A 19194-nucleotide genomic window follows, 5' to 3' on the forward strand; every position below is an offset into this window, starting at 1 on the left:
CCCTTTCTGACAATAGTAACAATTCTGTGTTGTTTCAATTTCACAAAGGAATAAGAACTGAAACCAACTTAAGATTTAATGGCAAATTTTTTTTAGCTTATCAGGTATTTATCATTAATTACAGTTAACAAGGCAGACAAAGGTAAAGTAGAATGACCAACCTTGTCTGATAAATACTGATCATGTATAATCATAGCCGCCCGTCGTAGAGATTCCAGGTCTGCTTCGATGGCCATACCCCCCATAGCCTGCTGGTGGGCTGCCGATATCTGTTGCTCTGCTGCTGCCCGGAACCCCTGTACACATACAACAACTAACCGATACAATTCAGGTCATGTACATATTGTTTACTAAAAATTGTTAGATTTATCCATCTAACTACAGTTCTGTATTGATTCAGAATTAAAATAATCAATTTGAAAACCAACAGAAGTATAAATTAGTTTTTCCTTGATCTATATATATGTTTGTGATACATGTAGAAGCCTTTTTGCCTAAAAATCATGTTTTAAATAATAACAGACTTTTATTTCTCTCAAGTTTTTCTGTGGAACTTGTTAAACGCACAGTCAATTAAAGATTATTTATCAAGAAGAGAATCAACTGTAAAACCGTACTAAATCTTACCTCCACATTTAAATAGAAGAATAAGTACTGTTGTCCCCCTACACTGCTCATAAACTCTGTTAAATACACAGACAAGGCATGTTATTAAATTGTCAAAATTGAATACCAAAGTCACAAATTAAAGCACTGTCTAAAACGTTGGCACCAGATGTTATGGACTAAATGTATTGTAGGTGTCTAATTCTTTGGAATAGCATACTGTAAACGTGGAAATTTACGCTTATTACGCGGATCCATTTTGATCGCGAAAATTTCCCCCACATGTATTATTTCGATATTAATTTGTGTAAACTCGAACTAAAAACGGAGGTCAATCGCGGAAATTTTCCCCGCACATATAGTTAACATATCGATATCGCAAAATTAACCACCTGGGAAAATAACCACGTTTACAGTATTTTCTTTAACAATAAACTTTTAATATGATATGATTTTTTTCTATTTTCTCATTAATTTTAATAACTGCATTACATATTAATATACATAAGGACATGTAGTGACGTGACATGAACATTTAAAACATGATATGTCTGAAGAGCCATCTGTACAAAATGTCATGTACCGGTAGAAGTTTACAGTAAGATTTACATCAAACTTACCAATAAATACTGCCAAAGCAATGTTGTTTTCTATAATTTCATCTAAGCTAAGTACAAATATATTTTTAGCTCTGCAAAATTCAGATATCTGAAAGAAAGAAAATGGACAATTAATTGATTGATTTGACACACAACATAAAGTTTCTACACAGTATTTTATATTGGTCGAATGACAGACAACACTTTCTGAAAAGTCACTGATTATGACACTTGGTTTGGTTTAACGCCGGTGAATAGCAAGGGTCATTTTGAGGCAGGTCTCATTGTAGTAGCTGGTGACTACCTCACTACAGGAGATTCATACCATCCAGAACAATTAGGGTTAAAAGCCTTACAACAATGACAGCACTGACCAGCCCATTTCTCAGCTTCCTGAGAAACTTCCTGAGAAACACTTACTGACACGGGTAGGGAGTGTCAAGACACACACCTCGGATCTCCAACTGAGGTTAGTAGCCAGCGCTCCAACTGACTGACCAATCACATCCCCTAGGATACAATCATGCCAACGCTGACTGGCCTATTTCTCAACTTTCAAATTAACACAAACCGAAATGGACAGGAAGAGTTGAACCACATACCTCCGATTTTGACATGAGGTTACCTAGCCGACACTCTAATTGACTGAGCATTCATGCCCCACCCCCCCCAACAGACTTTTGACTTTTGACCTTGAGGTAACTCAATACTTACATCGTGGCAGAGTTCTGGATCCTCCACCCCGACTTGTATACGTTTGATTCTGCCCTCACATATAGATTTGACAAACAATAGGCTGTTCAAATTCTGTTTAACCAACGAGTCTGTTAAAATAAAATACAATATTTAGATTGTAACATCAAATTCAAGAAATCATTATCATATACACTCTTTATCATGCATAGTATATATGAAAAGTATATATCCTTTCGACGTCCGCTGTCGTACAGCGTTGCGCAGCCGCAGCGTATTTATGCGTATCACAAAAACGGCTTCCTGAGGGCCGCAATAGTTTGTAGTAGAAAGGCCACAAAATTTCTTTTTCTGTTAGCATGGTTTGCCGTTTTCACATTGCGATAGTAACAATGTATATTTTCAAACAATAAAATATCTTTTAATAAGCTATTGTATACGAAAAAACGAATGTAAAAAGCATGATTTTTGCTTTGTAATTTTTCTTAATTAATTGCTACCGGTAATTAAACTTGGTACTGAAACTAGTAATTAATACATACAGCAAATTGCATTTTTTCAAAGATATGTTATAATGACTTGGTAACAAAATTTGCATTATGAACAAGTTTAATATTGTATAGAAAACGTTCAATTTGCGTAATACTATCTCAAATAATAGATTCTATACACTAATTAGAAAATAATTAAAGTTTAGTAATTAGTCTCGTGTACGCATTGAAACGTTATGGACCTCCTCTTCATACACACATTTGGTTAAATTTTACGCTACGGCCTTCTATTGAATACTGCTACAGCGGATTCATGCGTAAAAATAGAACGCTGATAGAGCAACCATGCACATTTTTCAAAGAACATTGCAAATCACATGGAAAGAGCGCATGCAAGCAGATCCTTCTCAAAAGATGGCTTTGAAGTTCTTGTTCCTATTTTTCCCCAAATCGTACGCTTCAATAGTTGCTGACGTTTAGCAAGGGATGCGTGTTGTTTTTCTCTAGTAATGTCTTTGTATCATTTTTACCTAAAATTGTACGTCATTAATACACATTTATTATTGAAATCATTCTTATGGTGTAAATGTACTTATTTTTGCGGTAATCATGTAATATTGATTCACTAATTATTCATTGCGTTTACCAGTTTATATTTTTGTAATGCGCTGAAATATTTTAAATAAGTTTACATTATTTCATCACACCTTGAATACAGTTTAATGTATCATGAGGCAACAATCTGATAGTAATGTTAAGACAAACGAGAAAAAAAACTTGATTGTATCATTGTAATATTGATATGCTTGTAATTTTTAAAGACTCATACAATGTACGTGTAGGTTTACATAAGAATATGGTACTGTGTATTGGCATTCTAAATATATATTATAATAGTATGTATCATACAGAATGTTTCGTCTTTTTACATCGTGAAAAAATAGGTCCACAACAAATATTAGATTAAACAACGTATTTGTTTATGTGAGTGGCAAGAATGATTCAGTGTTTAACAAAGATTTTGAAAGCATACGTTAGTACATGTAGAGTACTCGCCATAAACAGCCTCTCTTGACCACATCCTGTATGGATATAGAGGGACAGGGAATCGTTCCGTCTATTTCTCTTTGATTCCTATCTGACCATCTGAGAAATTTTGCCTAACAGAATCATACGTATCAGTTTCAATAGGTTGTTAATCCGCATCGAGTTCATACGTAATTACCAAAGGACAAGCTCACAAACTGTCTCTCTGCCACAGCAGGATATTTGGCCCCCTGTAATCTGTACCGTGGTAGTACATACGCAAGGAATGGAGGTCAACATGACCGTGCTTCTGATAAATAAAATCTGTCAAATATATGAATCGAAAATAAAATGATTTTAACAAAAGTGCACATTTGTGTGTTCCATCTATTTGGAATAAAGATTACGGTAAAAATAATCGTATGATAGCAATTTCAAGACATTTTGACTCGAGTTGTATATTTATACAATAAAATGTCGCAGAGTACTCAAACGTAAATACAGTTTTTGCTATAACCCTGTAACGTATCAATGCGTATATTCTCTGTTTATGCATCGAACAGCCGTAACGTCCTTAACACGATAGTTGAACAATCAAAAAGAAACCACAACGTATCTATGCGTACAAAATCGCTCGGATTTCTTCTTATTTCACATAAAAGTTAACAAACAAAAACAAAAAATACGCAAATTTACGCTACGGCCCTGAGGCACTGTGCAATTTAGTACGTTGTGGCCGGTGCTCGGTATATAATATCGGCTCTCAGAAACTCGTTTTCTTAGTACGTATCAATACGCAATGGCCGCTGAAAGGATATATGAGCATTGTGACGAATTAACTATTTCACACTGTTATCACAGAAGTGGAAAGCACACAATAGCAGTTAAAATTTAATCGTATTGGCTCACACCTACCGTCACTTCCCCCGGTGTCCTGAGACCGCCATTTAGCTATATTTTGTTCAGTAATTTCTTTAACAGCTTCCAGCTCTGCTATATTGTCTGAACTTTTCAAAACATTTAGGAATGTTTCATTAGAGAATGTGGTCTCTTTACACTGAAAAATACATTTTAATATGAACATCTCATTACAGAATGTGGTCACCTTACATTGAAAAATACATTAAGTAACATTTCATTACAATATGTGGTCCCCCTCACAATGAACAAGAGATCCCAGAGGGATCTTGGCGCCCACCATTGAATGATCTTTATAGGTTCCATGTCAGATTGATCTTTTCTCTACTTTTCCCTTCCTCTAAGTCTTACTAATCTGTGTAAATTCAGAAACAGCCCTCTAGTACTTTTCAAACAAGGGGAACCTATATATAAAATTTAAGATTTAGCGATAATGGCTGTCTGTTGTTTTCGGATTGGTCCCAAAATGCAACACCAGGGACCAAGGGGAACCTACATATGAAATTTGAGAAAGATCCCTTCAGTACCTTCTGTAAAATAGCGATAACAAACTTCAATTGGACCTAAATACGAAAACTTGAGAAGGATCCCTTCAGTACTTTCTGAGAAATAGCGATAACAACCTTCAATTGTCAAAATCTAAGATGGCTGCCTGTCGGCCATGTTGTTTTCTGATAGGTCTCAAAATGTAATATGCATAACTAGGCACCAAGGGGAACCTATATATGAAATTTGAGAAAGATCCCTTCAGTACTTTCTCAGAAATAGCGATAACAAACTTCAATTGTCAAAATCCAAGATGGCTGCCTGTCGGCCATGTTGTTTTCCGATTGGTCTCAAAATGCAATATGCATAACTAGGCACCAAGGGAAACATACATATGAAATTTGAGAAAGATCCCTTCAGTACTTTCTCAGAAATAGCGAAAACAAACTTCAATTGTCAAAATCCAAGATGGCTGCCTGTCGGCCATGTTGTTTTCCGATTGGTTTCAAAATGCAATATACATAACAAGGCACCAAGGGGAGCCTACATATGAAATTTGAGAAAGATCCCTTCAGTACTTTCTCAGAAATAGCGATAACAAACTTCAATTGTCAAAATCCAAGATGGCTGACTGTCGGCCATGTTGTTTTCCGATTGGTCTCAAAATGCAATATGCATAACTAGGCACCAAGGGGAACCTATATATGAAATTTGAGAAAGATCCCTTCAGTACTTTCTCAGAAATAGCGATAACAAATTTCAATTATCAAATTCCAAGATGGCTGCCTGTCGGCCATGTTGTTTTCCGATTGGTCTCAAAATGCAATATGCATAACTAGGCACCAAGGGGAGCCTACATATGAAATTTGAGAAAGACCCCTTCAGTACTTTCTCAGAAATAGCGATAACAAACTTCAATTGTCAAAATCCAAGATGGCTGCCTGTCGGCCATGTTGTTTTCCGATTGGTTTCAAAATGCAATATGCATAACTAGGCACCAAGGGGAGCCTACATATGAAATTTGAGAAAGATCCCTTCAGTACTTTCTCAGAAATAGCGATAACAAACTTCAATTGTCAAAATCCAAGATGGCTGCCTGTCGGCCATGTTGTTTTCCGATTGGTCTCAAAATGCAATATGCATAACTAGGCACCAAGGGGAACCCACATATGAAATTTGAGAAAGATCCCTTCAGTACTTTCTGAGGATTAGCGATAACAAGAATTGTTTACGGACGGACGGAGGGACGGACGGACGGACGGACGGACGGACGGACGGACCACGGACCACGGACGCAGGGCGATTTGAATAGCCCACCATCTGATGATGGTGGGCTAAAAATACATTAAGTAACATCTCAGTACAGAATGTGGTTATCTTGCATTGAAAAATACATTTAGTAACATTTCATTACAATATGTGTTCCCCCTACATTGAACAAGAGATCCCAGAGGGATCTTGGCGCCCACCATTGAATGATCTTGATAGGTTCCATGTCAGATTGATCTTTTCTCTACTTTTCCCTTCCTCTAAGTCTTATATTACTAATCTGTGTAAATTCAGAAACAGCCCTCTAGTACTTTTCAAACAAGGGGAACCTATATATAAAATTTAAGATTTAGCGATAATGGCTGTCTGTCGGCCATGTTGTTTTCCGATTGGTCCCAAAATGCAATACCAGGGACCAAGGGAAACCTACATATGAAATTTGAGAAAAATCCCTTCAGTACCTTCTGTACAATAGCGATAACAAACTTCAATTTTCAAAATACAAGAGATCCCAGAGGGATCTTGGCGCCCACCATTGAATGATCTTTATAGGTTCCATGTCAGATTGATCTTTTCTCTACTTTTCCCTTCCTCTAAGTCTTACTAATCTGTGTAAATTCAGAAACAGCCCTCTAGTACTTTTCAAACAAGGGGAACCTATATATAAAATTTAAGATTTAGCAATAGTGGCTGTCTGTTGTTTTTGGATTGGTCCCAAAATGCAACACCAGGGACCAAGGGGAACCTACATATGAAATTTGAGAAAGATCCCTTCAGTACCTTCTGTAAAATAGCGATAACAAACTTCAATTGTCAAAATACAAGATGGCTGCCTGTCGGCCATGTTGTTTTCCTATTGGTCCCAAGATGCAATATGCAGAACTACAGACCAAGGGGAACTTATAAAAATGTTTGAGAAAGATCCCTTCAGTACTTTCTGAAAAATAGCGATAATAAGTTTCAATTGTCAAAATCTAAGATGGCTGCCTGTCGGCCATGTTGTTTTACGATTAGTCTCAAAATGCAATATGCATAACTAGGCACCGAGGGGAACCTCAATATGAAATTTGAGAAAGATCCCTTCATTACTTTCTGAGAAATAGCGATAACAAACTTCAATTGTCAAAATCTAAGATGGCTGCCTGTCGGCCATGTTGTTTTCTGATAGGTCTTAAAATGTAATATGCATAACTAGGCACCAAGGGGAACCTATATATGAAATTTGAGAAAGATCCCTTCAGCACTTTCTGAGAAATAGCGATAACAAACTTCAATTGTCAAAATCCAAGATGGCTGCCTGTCGGCCATGTTGTTTTCTGATAGGTCTCAAAATGCAATATGCATAACTAGGCACCAAGGGAAACCAACATATGAAATTTGAGAAAGATCCATTCAGTACTTTCTCAGAAATAGCGATAACAAACTTCAATTGTCAAAATCCAAGATGGCTGCCTGTCGGCCATGTTGTTTTCTAATTGGTCTCAAAATGCAATATGCATAACTAAGCACCAAGGGAAACCTACATATGAAATTTGAGAAAGATCCCTTCAGTACTTTCTCAGAAATAGCGATAACAAACTTCAATTGTCAAAATCCAAGATGGCTACCTGTCGGCCATGTTGTTTTCCGATTGGTCTCAAAATGCAATATGCATAACTAGGCACCAAGGGGAATCTACATACGAAATCTGAGAAAGATCCCTTCAGTACTTTCTCAGAAATAGTGATAACAAACTTCAATTGTCAAAATCCAAGATGGCTGCCTGTCGGCCATGTTGTTTTCCGATTGGTCTCAAAATGCAATATGCATAACTAAGCACTAAGGGAAACCTACATATGAAATTTGAGAAAGATCCCTTCAGTACCTTCTCAGAAATAGCGATAACAAACTTTAATTGTCAAAATCCAAGATGGCTGCCTGTCGGCCATGTTGTTTTCCGATTGGTCTCAAAATGCAATATGCATAACTAGGCACCAAGGGAATCTACAGATGAAATTTGAGAAAGATCCCTTGAGTACTTTCTCAGAAATAGCGATAACAAACTTCAATTGTCAAAAATCCAAGATGGCTGCCTGTCGGCCATGTTGTTTTCAGATTGGTCTCAAAATGCAATATGCATAACTAGGCACCAAGGGGAACCTACATATGAAATTTCAGAAAGATCCCTTCATAAGTTTCTGAGAAATAGCGATAACAAACTTCAATTGTCAAAATCCAAGATGGCTGCCTGTCGGCCATGTTGTTTTCCGATTAGTCTCAAAATGCAATATGCATAACTAGGCACTGAGGGGAACCTACATATGAAATTTCAGAAAGATCCCTTCATTAGTTTCTGAGAAATAGCGATAACAAACTTCAATTGTCAAAATCCAAGATGGCTGCCTGTCGGCCATGTTGTTTTCCAGATTGGTCTCAAAATGCAATATGCATAACTAGGCACCAAGAGGAACTTTTATATGAAATTTGAGAAAGATCCCTTCAGTGCTTTCTCAGAAATAGCGATAACAAACTTCAATTGTCAAAATCCAAGATGGCTGCCTGTCGGCCATGTTGTTTTCAGATTGGTCTCAAAATGCAATATGCATAACTAGGCACCAAGGGGAACCTACATATGAAATTTCAGAAAGATCCCCTCAATAGTTTCTGAGAAATAGCGATAACAAACTTCAATTGTCAAAATCCAAGATGGCTGCCTGTCGGCCATGTTGTTTTCAGATTGGTCTCAAAATGCAATATGCATAACTAGGCACCAAGGGGAACCTACATATGAAATTTCAGAAAGATCCCCTCAATAGTTTCTGAGAAATAGCGATAACAAACTTCAATTGTCAAAATCCAAGATGGCTGCCTGTCGGCCATGTTGTTTTCAGATTGGTCTCAAAATGCAATATGCATAACTAGGCACCAAGGGGAACCTACATATGAAATTTCAGAAAGATCCCTTCAGTACTTTCTGAGAAATAGCGATAACAAACTTCAATTGTCAAAATCCAAGATGGCTGCCTGTCGGCCATGTTGTTTTCCGATTAGTCTCAAAATTCAATATGCATAACTAGGCACTGAGGGGGACCTACATATAAAATTTCAGAAAGATCCCCTTATTAGTTTCTGAGAAATAGCGATAACAAACTTCAATTGTCAAAATCCAAGATGGCTGCCTGTCAGCCATGTTGTTTTCAGATTGGTCTCAAAATGCAATATGCATAACTAGGCACCAAGGGGAACCTACATATGAAATTTCAGAAAGATCCCCTCAATAGTTTCTGAGAAATAGCGATAACAAACTTCAATTGACAAAATCCAAGACGGCTGCCTGTCGGCCATGTTGTTTTCAGATTGGTCTCAAAATGCAATATGCATAACTAGGCACCAAGGGGAACCTACATATGAAATTTCAGAAAGATCCCCTCAATAGTTTCTGAGAAATAGCGATAACAAACTTCAATTGTCAAAATCCAAGATGGCTGCCTGTCGGCCATGTTGTTTTCAGATTGGTCTCAAAATGCAATATGCATAACTAGGCACCAAGGGGAACCTAAAAATGAAATTTGAGAAAGATCCCTTCAGTACTTTCTGAGAAATAGCGATAACAAGAATTGTTTACGGACGGAGGGACGGACGGAGGGACGGAGGGACGGACGGACGACGGACCACGGACGCAGGGCGATTTGAATAGCCCACCATCTGATGATGGTGGGCTAAAAATACATTCAGAATAATAGAAAACAGAGCATTCAGTTACAATATTTCAAATGAAGATGGTGCACTGTAATGCTTCATAAGTATTTCTTCTTTTTCCTTCATGCTGTAGTAATATAAATATAAGTGGACACTCACCAACCAGGACATATTCTGATTCATGTAATCCGGGTCTGAGACGAGGTCGACTGTCGGTATCAGTATACCATTGACTAGAACTTCCTGTAAAGATGATACAGCGACATTATACAGGCATAATAACTCACTGAACCTCAATCGCTTGCCTGAGTTTTGGTTTGTTTTTGTTTAACGTCCTATTAACAGCCAGGTTCATTTAAGGACGTGCCAGGTTTTGGAGGTGGAGGAAAGCCGGAGTACCCGGAGAAAAACCACCGGCCTACGGTCAGTACCTGGCAACTGCCCCATGTAGGTTTCGAACTCGCAACCCAGAGATGGAGGGCTAGTGTTAAAGTGTCGGGACACCTTAACCACTCGGCCACCGCGGCCTGAGACTAACCTAACTTAATGGAATCGGACATTCAGGTACAAGGTCAACATTTATAGGAAATATGGAACATCTATAAAACATGTTCTATTTCCTATTCAGAAAACGACCTATAACAGAGCAGTAACAGAGAGGTTGATGTTAAGTCCATTAGCATACAACTTTTTTTTACCTTGGTAGTTATAATCTAAGATACTGTTCAATTGTGAAAAAATTTATCATAAAAGCTTTGGAGGGCTTCTTGTGAACCACTTTTAGCTTTCTAACAGCCTGAGGATAAAAACTAATGATTTTGCAAAAATGAAGGGGGGGGGGGGGGAGGGGGGGGGGGCTTATTTGTGGACAGGGGCTTATTTGTATATAAATATTTGAGGTCCCTACTACATTCTATCCCAGTTATAATTGTTAGTAGGTGGCACCATTAACAATGCCTCATAGCGTTGTGTCTGCTACATATATTTAGTTGTAACTTGAAAAAAATCAGTTTATACCCATATATCGTTTATAATATAATTATCCTGGAATAACTGTCAAGTCTGTCAAGGTTAAAGAAAGGTCACACGAATGTCTAAACTATTAACTTACTCAAAGATTGAGGAAGTTTTTTAATATTTCGAAAAATTAGAAAATACCTTATAATGAGGTAAAAAGTATCGTGTCTTTTAAATTCATAGACATCATACACGATTTGTTTTTCTTGTATAAACAGATTGTCAAAATCAAAATCAAAACTTGCAACGACTGGCATTGGCAACAACTTCTTATCAAACCCCAAAATGGAAATTAGTTAAATCCCGAAAACAGGACAACCACAATGATGATGACTGGGTCAACATGGCTTTGATCTCGTGTCTGTTGTTCTCACCCTTAAAATATATCTAAATGTTTTGTTCTGGAAATCTTCTGTGGGTAACAGGAGGTAGAGTAAAACCTCGCTCAGATCCTGGAGATATTCTGTAATCAACAAAATAAAAACATGTCAACCTAACGGAACATTCTAATTCTCATATTTCATAACAATACTTCATAACAGTTTACCAATTTGACTGCACAGAATTTAGATGTTTTGCCCCAAAAGAACTTTATCACACGACATAATTTCATATAACTATTAATGTACGATTAACTTTGGTTAGATGTAAATATGATACAGTACTGATAGACTTACATATCTCGTCAACAGACGAATAAATGGACTAACTAAGTTAATATGATAGAGTACTTACGCCTTTCGTCCTATGGCGAAGTACTAACGAGGTAATGGACTAATTATGATGTTGATATGATACCGTACTTACGCCTTTCATCCTCTGTCGAGGTACTAACGAGGTAATGGACTAATTATGATGTTGATATGATACCGTACTTACGCCTTTCATCCTCCGGCGAGGTACTAACGAGGTAATGGACTAATTATGATGTTGATATGATACGTACTTACGCCTTTCATCCTCTGGCGAGGTACTAACGAGGTAATGGACTAATTATGATGTTGATATGATACGTACTTACGCCTTTCATCCTCCGGCGACATACTAACGAGGTAATGGACTAATTATGATGTTGATATGATACGTACTTACGCCTTTCATCCTCCGGCGTGGTACTAACGAGGTAATGGACTAATTATGATGTTGATATGATACGTACTTACGCCTTTCATCCTCTGTCGAGGTACTAACGAGGTAATGGACTAATTATGATGTTGATATGATACCGTACTTACGCCTTTCATCCTATGTCGAGGTACTAACGAGGTAATGGACTAATTATGATGTTGATATGATACGAACTTACGCCTTTCGTCCTCCGGCGAGGTACTAACGAGGTAATGGACTAATTATGATGTTGATATGATACCGTACTTACGCCTTTCATCCTCTGTCGAGGTACTAACGAGGTAATGGACTAATTATGATGTTGATATGATACCGTACTTACGCCTTTCATCCTCCGGCGAGGTACTAACGAGGTAATGGACTAATTATGATGTTGATATGATACCGTACTTACGCCTTTCATCCTCCGGCGTGGTACTAACGAGGTAATGGACTAATTATGATGTTGATATGATACCGTACTTACGCCTTTCATCCTCCGGCGAGGTACTAACGAGGTAATGGACTAATTATGATGTTGATATGATACGTACTTACGCCTTTCATCCTCTGTCGAGGTACTAACGAGGTAATGGACTAATTATGATGTTGATATGATACCGTACTTACGCCTTTCATCCTCCGGCGTGGTACTAACGAGGTAATGGACTAATTATGATGTTGATATGATACCGTACTTACGCCTTTCATCCTCCGGCGAGGTACTAACGAGGTAATGGACTAATTATGATGTTGATATGATACCGTACTTACGCCTTTCATCCTCCGGCGAGGTACTAACGAGGTAATGGACTAATTATGATGTTGATATGATACCGTACTTACGCCTTTCATCCTCCAGCGAGGTACTAACGAGGTAATGGACTAATTATGATGTTGATATGATACCGTACTTACGCCTTTCATCCTCCGGCGAGGTACTAACGAGGTAATGGACTAATTATGATGTAAATATGATACATTACTTACGCCTTTCATCCTCTGTCGAGGTACTAACGAGGTAATGGACTAATTATGATGTTGATATGATACCGTACTTACGCCTTTCATCCTCCGGCGAGGTACTAACGAGGTAATGGACTAATTATGATGTTGATATGATACGTACTTACGCCTTTCATCCTCTGTCGAGGTACTAACGAGGTAATGGACTAATTATGATGTTGATATGATACCGTACTTACGCCTTTCATCCTCCGGCGTGGTACTAACGAGGTAATGGACTAATTATGATGTTGATATGATACCGTACTTACGCCTTTCATCCTCCGGCGAGGTACTAACGAGGTAATGGACTAATTATGATGTTGATATGATACCGTACTTATGCCTTTCATCCTCTGTCGAGGTACTAACGAGGTAATGGACTAATTATGATGTTGATATGATACGTACTTACGCCTTTCATCCTCCGGCGAGGTACTAACGAGGTAATGGACTAATTATGATGTTGATATGATACCGTACTTACGCCTTTCATCCTCCGGCGAGGTACTAACGAGGTAATGGACTAATTATGATGTAAATATGATACATTACTTACGCCTTTCATCCTCTGTCGAGGTACTAACGAGGTAATGGACTAATTATGATGTTGATATGATACCGTACTTACGCCTTTCATCCTCCGGCGAGGTACTAACGAGGTAATGGACTAATTATGATGTAAATATGATACATTACTTACGCCTTTCGTCCTATGGCGAGGTACTAACGAGGTAATGGACTAATTATGATGTTGATATGATACATTACTTACGCCTTTCATCCTCCGGCGAGGTACTAACGAGGTAATGGACTAATTATGATGTTGATATGATACCGTACTTACGCCTTTCATCCTCTGTCGAGGTACTAACGAGGTAATGGACTAATTATGATGTTGATATGATACGTACTTACGCCTTTCATCCTCTGTCGAGGTACTAACGAGGTAATGGACTAATTATAATGTTGATATGATACGTACTTACGCCTTTCATCCTCCGGCGAGGTACTAACGAGGTAATGGACTAATTATGATGTTGATATGATACGTACTTACGCCTTTCATCCTCCGGCGAGGTACTAACGAGGTAATGGACTAATTATGATGTTGATATGATACGTACTTACGCCTTTCATCCTCTGTCGAGGTACTAACGAGGTAATGGACTAACTACAGTGTAAATATGATACCGTACTTACGCCTTTCATCCTCCGGCGAGGTACTAACGAGGTAATGGACTAATTATGATGTAAATATGATACCGTACTTACGCCTTTCATCCTCCGGCGAGGTACTAACGAGGTAATGGACTAATTATGATGTTGATATGATACCGTACTTACGCCTTTCATCCTCCGGCGAGGTACTAACGAGGTAATGGACTAATTATGATGTTGATATGATACGTACTTACGCCTTTCATCCTCTGTCGAGGTACTAACGAGGTAATGGACTAATTATGATGTTGATATGATACCGTACTTACGCCTTTCATCCTCCGGCGAGGTACTAACGAGGTAATGGACTAATTATGATGTAAATATGATACCGTACTTACGCCTTTCATCCTCCGGCGAGGTACTAACGAGGTAATGGACTAATTATAATGTTGATATGATACCGTACTTACGCCTTTCATCCTCTGTCGAGGTACTAACGAGGTAATGGACTAATTATGATGTTGATATGATACCGTACTTACGCCTTTCATCCTCCGGCGAGGTACTAACGAGGTAATGGACTAATTATGATGTTGATATGATACCGTACTTACGCCTTTCATCCTCCGGCGAGGTACTAACGAGGTAATGGACTAATTATGATGTTGATATGATACCGTACTTACGCCTTTCATCCTCCGGCGAGGTACTAACAAGGTAATGGACTAACTAAGTTAATATGATAGAGTACTTACGCCTTTCGTCCTCTGTCGAGGTACTAACGAGGTAATGGACTAATTATGATGTTGATATGATACCGTACTTACGCCTTTCATCCTCTGTCGAGGTACTAACGAGGTAATGGACTAATTATGGTGTAAATATGATACATTACTTACGCCTTTCGTCCTCTGTCGAGGTACTAACGAGGTAATGGACTAATTATGATGTTGATATGATACCGTACTTACGCCTTTCATCCTCCGGCGAGGTACTAACGAGGTAATGGACTAATTATGGTGTACATATGATACATTACTTACGCCTTTCGTCCTCTGTCGAGGTACTAACGAGGTAATGGACTAATTATGATGTTGATATGATACCGTACTTATGCCTTTCATCCTCCGGCGAGGTACTAACGAGGTAATGGACTAATTATGATGTTGATATGATACCGTACTTATGCCTTTCATCCTCCGGCGAGGTACTAACGAGGTAATGGACTAACTATGGTGTAAATATGATACATTACTTACGCCTTTCGTCCTCCGGCGAGGTACTAACGAGGTAATGGACTAATTATGATGTTGATATGATACGTACTTACGCCTTTCGTCCTCTGTCGAGGTACTAACGAGGTAATGGACTAATTATGATGTTGATATGATACCGTACTTATGCCTTTCATCCTCCGGCGAGGTACTAACGAGGGTAATGGACTAATTATGATGTTGATATGATACGTACTTACGCCTTTCATCCTCCGGCGAGGTACTAACGAGGTAATGGACTAATTATGATGTTGATATGATACCGTACTTACGCCTTTCATCCTCTGTCGAGGTACTAACAAGGTAATGGACTAACTAAGTTAATATGATAGAGTACTTACGCCTTTCGTCCTCTGTCGAGGTACTAACGAGGTAATGGACTAATTATGATGTTGATATGATACCGTACTTACGCCTTTCATCCTCTGTCGAGGTACTAACGAGGTAATGGACTAATTATGGTGTAAATATGATACATTACTTACGCCTTTCGTCCTCTGTCGAGGTACTAACGAGGTAATGGACTAATTATGATGTTGATATGATACCGTACTTACGCCTTTCGTCCTCCGGCGAGGTACTAACGAGGTAATGGACTAATTATGATGTTGATATGATACCGTACTTACGCCTTTCATCCTCTGTCGAGGTACTAACGAGGTAATGGACTAATTATGATGTTGATATGATACCGTACTTACGCCTTTCATCCTCCGGCGAGGTACTAACGAGGTAATGGACTAATTATGATGTTGATATGATACATTACTTACGCCTTTCATCCTCCGGCGAGGTACTAACGAGGTAATGGACTAATTATGATGTTGATATGATACCGTACTTATGCCTTTCATCCTCCGGCGAGGTACTAACGAGGTAATGGACTAATTATGATGTTGATATGATACCGTACTTACGCCTTTCATCCTCTGTCGAGGTACTAACGAGGTAATGGACTAATTATGATGTTGATATGATACCGTACTTACGCCTTTCATCCTCTGTCGAGGTACTAACGAGGTAATGGACTAACTAAGTTAATATGATAGAGTACTTACGCCTTTCGTCCTCTGTCGAGGTACTAACGAGGTAATGGACTAATTATGATGTTGATATGATACCGTACTTACGCCTTTCATCCTCTGTCGAGGTACTAACGAGGTAATGGACTAATTATGGTGTAAATATGATACATTACTTATGCCTTTCATCCTCTGTCGAGGTACTAACGAGGTAATGGACTAACTATGATGTTGATATGATACCGTACTTACGCCTTTCATCCTCCGGCGAGGTACTAACGAGGTAATGGACTAATTATGATGTTGATATGATACCGTACTTACGCCTTTCATCCTCTGTCGAGGTACTAACGAGGTAATGGACTAATTATGATGTTGATATGATACCGTACTTACGCCTTTCGTCCTCCGGCGAGGTACTAACGAGGTAATGGACTAATTATGATGTTGATATGATACCGTACTTACGCCTTTCATCCTCCGTCGAGGTACTAACGAGGTAATGGACTAACTATGGTGTAAATATGATACATTACTTATGCCTTTCATCCTCCGGCGAGGTACTAACGAGGTAATGGACTAATTATGATGTTGATATGATACATTACTTATGCCTTTCATCCTCCGGCGAGGTACTAACGAGGTAATGGACTAATTATGATGTTGATATGATACCGTACTTACGCCTTTCATCCTCTGTCGAGGTACTAACGAGGTAATGGACTAATTATGATGTTGATATGATACAGTACTTACGCCTTTCATCCTCCGGCGAGGTACTAACGAGGTAATGGACTAATTATGATGTTGATATGATACCGTACTTACGCCTTTCATCCTCCGGCGACATACTAACGAGGTAATGGACTAATTATGATGTTGATATGATACCGTACTTACGCCTTTCATCCTCCGGCGACATACTAACGAGGTCCCTACACATTCTCTCCATATTATACTCCAGGTCAAAGAATGCTGTTTCTATCTCTTTTTCATACTCCTCTGTAATCAAACATTTTTGTGTGCTAAATATTGGCATGAAATCTAAAATTATTTGTAATATTGATTGTTTCACACTTATCTTCCTAATACAATCTAAACATTTTTTCTTATTGAATTTTTCAACTTAAGACACTAACTGTAGTGTATGCAATACCATTTCTAGGAGGTAGAATCTATTATTTCTGATTCCAAATGCCTGTTAAGATCTAATACAATGGCAAGGATCAATTCAAGGCCGGATTATTTATATATGTAGAGCTATCCCTATGCAAGCGAAATATTCATAAATTCATGATTTTAAGTTTTTTTCAAGCTTATTTTTTTGTGTTACCATTAGTACAATTACATGTTTTAGTATGTAATACAAGAGGCCCAATGGGCCTGTATCGCTCACCTGGCTCTACAGCAACTTTGAAGTTGATTGAGGTCATTTCTAAAGATACTATGTTGATTACCTCTTTATTCAAATATCATTGTAAGCTAGTTTTATTCATATTAAAATTTTTCTAGTCCTTCATTCCAGCATTCTATTGGCCTAATATCAGGTCTTGGAGGCTCTTGGCTATCGCAGAATTATTGTTTACAGATTTAAGCCGATTTCAACCCTGTTACCTTGAATGTAGGTCAAGGTCATTTATTTGAACAAAATTGGTAGCCCTTCACCCCAGCATGCTACAGGCCCAATATCAAGTCCTTGGGCCTCTTGGTTATTGAGAAGAAGTCGTTTGAAGATTATAGCCTATTTGAACCATGTGACCTTGAATGAAGGTCAAGGTCATTTATTTGAACAAACTTTGTAGCCCTTCACCCCAGCATGCTACAGGCCCAATATCAACTCCCTGGGCCTCTTGGTTATTTAGAAGAAGTTGTTTGAAGATTATAGCCTATTCGACCCATGTGACCTTGAATGAAGGTCAATGTCATTTATTTGAACAAACTTTGTAGCCCTTCACCCCAGCATGCTACAGGCCCAATATCAAGTCCCTGGGCCTCTTGGTTATTGAGAAGAAGTCGTTTGAAGATTATAGCCTATTTGACCCATGTGACCTTTAATGAAGGTCAAGGTCATTTATTTGAACAAACTTTGTAGCCCTTCACCCCAGCATGCTACAGGCCCAATATCAAGTCCCTGGGCCTCTTGGTTATTGAGAAGAAGTTGTTTGAAGATTAAAGCCTATTTGACCCATGTGACCTTGAATGAAGGCAAAGGTCATTTATTTGAACAAACTTTGTAGCCCTTCACCCCAGCATGCGACAGGCCCAATATCAAGTCACTGGGCCTCTTGGTTATTGAGAAGAAGTTGTTTGAAGATTAAAGCCTATTTGACCCATGTGACCTTGAATGAAGGTCAAGGTCATTTATTTTAACAAACTTTGTAGCCCTTCACCCCAGCATGCTACAGGCCCAATATCAAGTCCCTGGGCCTCTTGGTTATTTAGAAGAAGTCGTTTGAAGATTATAGCCTATTTGACCCATGTGACCTTGAATGAAGGTCAATGTCATTTATTTGAACAAACTTTGTAGCCCTTCACCCCAGCAAGCTACAGGCCCAATATCAAGTCCCTGGGCCTCTTGGTTATTGAGAAGAAGTCGTTTGAAGATTATAGCCTATTTGACCCATGTGACCTTGAATGAAGGCCAATGTCATTTATTTGAACAAACTTTGTAGCCCTTCACCCCAGCATGCTACAGGCCCAATATCAAGTCCCTGGGCCTCTTGGTTATTGAGAAGAAGTCGTTTGAAGATTATAGCCTATTTGACCCATGTGACCTTGAATGAAGGCCAAGGTCATTTATTTGAACAAACTTTGTAGCCCTTCACCCCAGCATGCTACA

General features: G+C 38.6%; 1 protein-coding gene across 2 annotated transcripts in view; it reads right to left on the bottom strand.

Annotated features, from left to right (window-relative positions):
* Positions 1 to 19194, bottom strand: part of LOC117343922 (sorting nexin-13-like) — a 47828-nt gene that overhangs the window by 14084 nt on the left and 14550 nt on the right. For both annotated transcript variants that reach the window (XM_033906481.1, XM_033906482.1), the window contains exons 7-14: positions 17256 to 17357; positions 11158 to 11246; positions 9926 to 10009; positions 4331 to 4472; positions 1920 to 2029; positions 1227 to 1314; positions 628 to 683; positions 162 to 296 (exon numbers count right to left, since the gene is read on the bottom strand). In XM_033906481.1, the coding sequence (XP_033762372.1) occupies positions 162 to 296; positions 628 to 683; positions 1227 to 1314; positions 1920 to 2029; positions 4331 to 4472; positions 9926 to 10009; positions 11158 to 11246; positions 17256 to 17357 (806 nt within the window). The remainder of the gene's footprint in view (positions 1 to 161; positions 297 to 627; positions 684 to 1226; positions 1315 to 1919; positions 2030 to 4330; positions 4473 to 9925; positions 10010 to 11157; positions 11247 to 17255; positions 17358 to 19194) is intronic.

The sequence above is a fragment of the Pecten maximus genome, chromosome 15 (genome assembly GCF_902652985.1).
Source record: "Pecten maximus chromosome 15, xPecMax1.1, whole genome shotgun sequence".
Lineage (NCBI taxonomy): Eukaryota > Metazoa > Mollusca > Bivalvia > Pectinida > Pectinidae > Pecten > Pecten maximus.